At 35.4% G+C, this 6000-nt stretch overlaps 1 protein-coding gene across 1 annotated transcript in view; it reads right to left on the bottom strand.

Moving 5' to 3' along the window:
* Positions 1-2067: 2067 nt before the first annotated feature.
* The window catches only part of LOC128640819 (afadin- and alpha-actinin-binding protein B-like), a 99690-nt gene continuing 95757 nt past the window's right edge, over positions 2068-6000 (bottom strand). Inside the window, exon 3 of the mRNA XM_053693243.1 lies at positions 2068-5967. Coding sequence (XP_053549218.1) covers positions 5904-5967 — 64 coding nt within the window. The 3' untranslated portion in view covers positions 2068-5903. The remainder of the gene's footprint in view (positions 5968-6000) is intronic.

The raw sequence follows: 6000 nt of genomic DNA, 5'->3' as shown, positions 1-6000 counted from the left end.
CCCATGAAATCCCATGGCCAAGTGAGCTTCCCATATTTCAGTCTCATACTATATAAAAATACTCAAGTGCCATGTCCTCAATATGAATCCTTAATTAATAAGTAGTATTAAGTGCCAAAGGAAAGATCTGAAAATAGAGGATTAACCTCTTAAGTGCTGCTATCCTTCTGTACCTAGAAGACAAAGGCACTTACCTTAGATCCAAGTGCAGGACAGATGCTGCTCCTTAGGTGTGGCAGGCGCTTCACTCCCGGTCATGGACCTGTAGGAAAAAAAAGAACAGAGTAACCAACTCTGGCTTTCTACAAAGGGGTAGCAAAGTGTTAAAAGGCGGCAAAGAAATGTTTGCTTTACTTTTAACTGCCAAAAGACACCACTAATCTTGCTCAAGAGATTGACATGGACACAGCTACACCCCAATCCTTGCTTGCAGGGAAAAGTACCCATAAAAGGATTAAAATATTCAGACACCAACTTCGCACAACCTCCATTGACAGAGGCAAAGAGAATGACTGGGGGTTATAGGTAAGGCAGTTACACTTAACAGCTTTGCTGGGGTTTATTCTTTCCTCCTTCTGCTGGCCAGGCGTTGAATATCCCACTAGTAATAGGAACGATGTTGTGGACTCATGTCATAGGAAAGAAATTATGATTAATAGTGCAAAAGCCCTAATTCCAATTTATTGGAAACGGTCTAATATCCCCTTTGCAACAGAATGGTGCAAAAAGAGGCTTCCAATCTCTCTTTAGAACTATACAAATTCCTTTTAACTTTTAAAATGTTGGACTATCATTTGCTATTATTTCTTTGAAGAATATATTAATTCAAGGCAAAATGTTTCAAAAGCCTTCTCCCACGGAGAATCCGGCTAAGTATAATTAAATATAAGTTCTGATATAACAAATCTTTGTTCCCCTGCATGTAATGACACAATTGTTTGTGAAATGTAACCGATTATACAGTAAAAAAGGTAGAACATATGTGAGCTATATACTATATTCAAGTATATTTTATAGTCATCATAAGATTTTATTGAGACCATTGTGTGAGCTTTTATATGATATGATTATTTTATGTAAAATCTAATAAAAATTTACAAATTAAAAAAAAGATCTAGAAAACCTGTGTGTGGTGCTCTTGCAAAGGTTATTGTTGGAATTTTTCAAAATTCCTAGAGTTTCTGCAGGAAGGTCTATGTAAATGTGTAACTACTAGTTTGCTGAAGGTCAGATATCGGCTTCGTTTTGTTTCATAAGAAAACTGCTAAAATTCCTGACTTTCAGGCTATGATTAGATTTAAACCAGTCATTCTTTCACTTTCTTCTCGATATCGTAATCTGGTCTTGAGGGTTCTTCAAATTTCACCTTTTTAGCCGATGTATGGTTTAGCACTTCAGCTTTTATCCTGAAGGTTCTTTTTCTTCGGGTATCTGAACTTTCCTTCCTAAGGTGGTATATCCACAGCTATGATCAAATCAGGATAGAAATCCTATTGAATGTCTTATCTACCACTTAGATGTTGTGAGAGCTGTCAGATATTATGTGGAAGACACACAAAAAAAATTCAGACTTTCTTCTATTTTTATTGTTCTTTAATTGGCATTGCAAAGCTATGGCTGCTACTTTAGCAGCTTGGCTAAAAGCTTTGATTTGCAAGGCTTATTTGGTCGCAGGGAAAACTCCCCCTGAAAGTATTACTGTTTATTCCACTAGAGCAGTTGCTACTTCTTGGGCCTTTTGTAATGAGCTTCTATTGATCAGATTATGTAAGGCAGCTACCTGGTTTCTTTAAAACACTTTTTCATAGTTTTATCACTTTGTGTAGGCTTCTTTCAAGACTGCCTTTATCTACATATATATCTGAGGATCATAGGAAGTGGAAGGGATTTAAAGCTCTGGTGTGTTGGGGTATCTTTTGCCTGCACCTAGTGGTCAGGAGGGGAATATTCCTACACAAGATGTAGGACAACTATAGACTAAAGGGATATATCCTCTGCTGTGTATATCATAAGCCTCTCTCAAAAGTGTACGTAACATGCATTGCCACCCAAAATAAAACACAAAAGTTTACCAACATTTTTTATTTTTAGTACTACATAAAAAGCAACTTCATTAGCAAATCTAAAATTATATAAACAGCACAAAAACAATCAATTTTTTTTTATTCAAGGAAGAGGTAGTAAACACTTTTTTCTACAAATGATGTTCTATGGAAATGTAGACCTGCTCTTGATTTAGTGTCCAAATCTACATTTACGTAAGAGATTATCACTTCTGAGCAGGCTTTTTAAAAAGGCACTCCTTTAAAAATGCTTGTGAACAGGCAACACATTTTCCAATCCTTAAAATAAATGCAGTTCCCTTTTGGCTTCGGGAATGCTGCCTTTATTTGTCAAATCATAAGAAAATAAATGATAAAACACACATATACTAGTGCAATTATAAAAATTAGTGAAAGGAAAAAAATTCAGAGATTAATATTTGTCAAAATATTTTCTTTTTACATTCAAAGTGACAGCACGTGAAGAATTCAGTGTAATCTAGGTAATTATTTAGGTATCCACTTGAATGCTAAACTGTTAAACTGCATCTACCCCCTTCCTGGTTCCACCCTTACCACTGTTTATATATTGCCAAGATGCACACCATTGGCATAAAAATAAACCCCTTCTGTGTGAACCCAGTATTTCATTTGAGAGGCCAGATGATGTGTTGATCTTAAAGGGGCATGGAACCCACATTTTCTCTATCATGAATTAGAAAGAGCATGTCATTTTAAACAACTTTCTAATTTGCGTCTTATCTAATTTGCTTCATTCTCTTGATATTCCAAGCTGAAAAGCATATCTAGATAGGCTCAGTAGCTGCTGATTGGTGGCTGCACACAGATGCCTCGTGTGATTGGCTCATCCATCTGCATTGCTATTTCTTCAACAAAGGATATCTGAAGAATGAAGCAAATTAGATAATCAAAGTAAATTGGAATATTGCTTAAAATTGTATTCTCTATCTGAATTATGAAAGAAAAAAATGTGGGTTTACTGTCCCTTTAAACACAAAACTCTGTCATATTTTAGGTAAATATGGGACTATGAAGATTCAAAGGAAGAAGTGAACATGTAAGTGGTAGATAAAAAGAAATGGTTGTGTATTACAATGTCAAGAAAAATGCTACCTGCAATGACATTATTGATTTAAGGTCCTGTATAGGGAAACAAATGCCAGGCCATATGCTAGACACAGTGTTGCCTATAGAACTAAACATATGCCTACTCTATAAAAGGAACCAGGACCACTTGACAGCTGTAAAAAGAAGGTATTATGCAGCATATTCTATTCAGAGTCTGAGGTTGCCGGTAGAGCAATGGATGAAAATGCTCTAAACAGGTTACTGCAGTTGAACTTCTTGCCAGGGAAAACAAACGATAGCAACACATCATGCAACGGTTGCATAGCCTTTATGTCTTAGAACCAAAACAGGATTTATTTATTTTTAAAGAAGAAAAAACAAAACAAAAAAAGTCACAACCATAAAATACAATGATGTTAAATACGAACAAAGGACACGTGTGGAGGCTGGATGAAACCTCCCCGTGTATGACACATGAAAACACCAACACAGAAGCATAGATTATGGGAGGTGTGATCATTGCACAAACAGAGCTAATGAATCAAACCAGAGGCCTGATATTCAAAACCTTACTGCTCAGACAAGATATTCTAATAAATCTCGCTGGTAGGGCGAGGCACATAAAATTGGTGTTTTTTAAAAAAAATAAAAATGTAGTCTTGAGAAAGGTTTATGTTGCTATGTAGTGTCTTTGTTTAAGAACTTAATTTAGCAATTTCTGTGTCACAAATATTTTGTGTCATTTCTCTTCAGGCCGGCAAGGTTTTAAATTTCAGACCCTTAGAGAGAAGATAGAGCCTGTCTAGTAAGGGGAGGAGACAAACACCTTCTTGTTACACATGTGGATACCTAAGTAATAAACCACTACATGTTCTGTAGCTTTGCCTCAAATATAAAAAAATAAAATAAACAAACATGTTAGAATAGTTTTATTGCATTTGTAAATACCAACTCCAGAGAATTACTGGCAGGGTATAGATGCCCATCTATTTTCCCCCATTGTAACTATGTGAGTGACTATGGCAGTGGTAGGGGGAATAATCCCAATTATCACTATATAAAAGCAATATAGCATGTGCTTTCAAATACCTTGCATTTTAATTTGTACGCACAAAATAAAAATACAGATTAATAAATTGATATTCCTGTGGAAGAGGTCTAAATGCAACAACATATTTAAAATTGGGCATTTTGCATTGCACTTGCTAGTGCTTTCAAAGTCAGCACTACAAAGCAAAATAGATTTTCTAAAAGGATTGAGAACTATCTGAACTTGTTTTGGGGGGGGGGGGAAGTGTCACTTTTGTAACTATTATCCTATTTAGTGCATAACACAGCTCTATAGATTCGAAAATAAAACCATGTTCCATACGAATGATACAGCAATTAAATATGTGATTTAAAGGGACACTAAAATCATAATTAGACTAAGAGAATGAAGCAAATTTGATTACAAAAGTAAAATGGAACGTTGTTTAAAATTGTATGTTCTACCTAAATCACAAAAGAAAATTTGTGTCTCCTTAAATGCACAAGCAGCAACAAACTGTAAAGAACACAGAGCCTGGATGTTTTTAAACTAAGGTCTAATAGTTCCAAAACCTATTGTTGCACTATAATTATGTTAACTTAGTAGAAGTTCTGTAACAAACAATCAAATTGTGTTGCCCAAACCAAAGCTAACAGTTTCCAATGGAAAACAAAACTTATAATGAAAGTCTACAGTATGGCAGGGACAGGAAACCCAATTTTTTTTCTATGATTCAGATTACAATTTTACACAACTTTCAAAATTTCTCTATCATTAAATATTCTTTGTGCTCTTGGCATAATTTTCTGAAAAGCAGGGAGGTAAATAGTACAATATAAAAACAGTTTTGCAAGAGCACTAAATGGCCGAGCCATGTAGCACTCCAGTTCTGTGCACGCTACCGACCTAGGTACCTCTTCAACTAAGAACTTTTTTTTTTTTTTATTGTATAGTGGGTCTGAAGCATAAAATAATTATTGCTCTGTTTCGTGTCGCTTTAATTCATAGCACACAGTTAATAAACATAAATGTGATTTCTGTTTTAGGCTTCCCTTGATGGTTGGGTACAGATAGCTTTTGGGGACTCATTTTACTGCATTGGGGGGGGGGGGAGTGCGCAATTTGACTACATGTAGTCACGGACAGTGCTGTATGTCTGAAAGAGCTCACATATATTAAATGTTTAATACTGCTTTAATGCTGGCATTAATTCTAAGGTAGGGAATGACCGGAAAAACCCCCAAAATACACTCTTTGGAGAGAATCATTCATGTATATAGAATACGTACAGATTTAGGCTACGAACCCCTGAGTGAAATATACCTAATCTGTTAAATATACAACTGCAAAAAGATTAAAAAAAAAAAATAATTATTACAGGGAGGTTCTGTCTCCTCTGCTTTTCCCATTCACAAAGAGCATCACTCAATGGGTAATATAGTGTTGCTTAATCAAATATATATAAACTATACTTAAAATAATTGCTTTAAACATCCCCCTGTCACAGCAGCTAGCAGCACAATGCTCTGGTATTAATACATCTCTAAGTAAGCAGCAATAGATTAATGCAATTAAAATATATGGTTTGGTACCTACCCCAGGCTACAAAAATGATAAGTGAACAAAATAAATTAGATTTGAAATTATAAAAGAAAGTAGCCACAGATAGAAAAGCAAAAGGCAGCAGCACGCCTTCTGTTGTGCAAGTGCGTAGAAAATGTTTCTGAGGATGCCGTTGTAAGTTAATCACTGCCAGTAGGGCTCACGCTAGAATCGCTTCTTCTGTACAATCCACTTTTCGCTGAGCTACAAATAGAAAATACGTTATTTTAGGGCATA

Source organism: Bombina bombina, chromosome 10 (assembly GCF_027579735.1).
Source record: "Bombina bombina isolate aBomBom1 chromosome 10, aBomBom1.pri, whole genome shotgun sequence".
NCBI classification, from domain to species: domain Eukaryota; kingdom Metazoa; phylum Chordata; class Amphibia; order Anura; family Bombinatoridae; genus Bombina; species Bombina bombina.
This window is presented reverse-complemented; position numbering and strand designations above follow the sequence as displayed.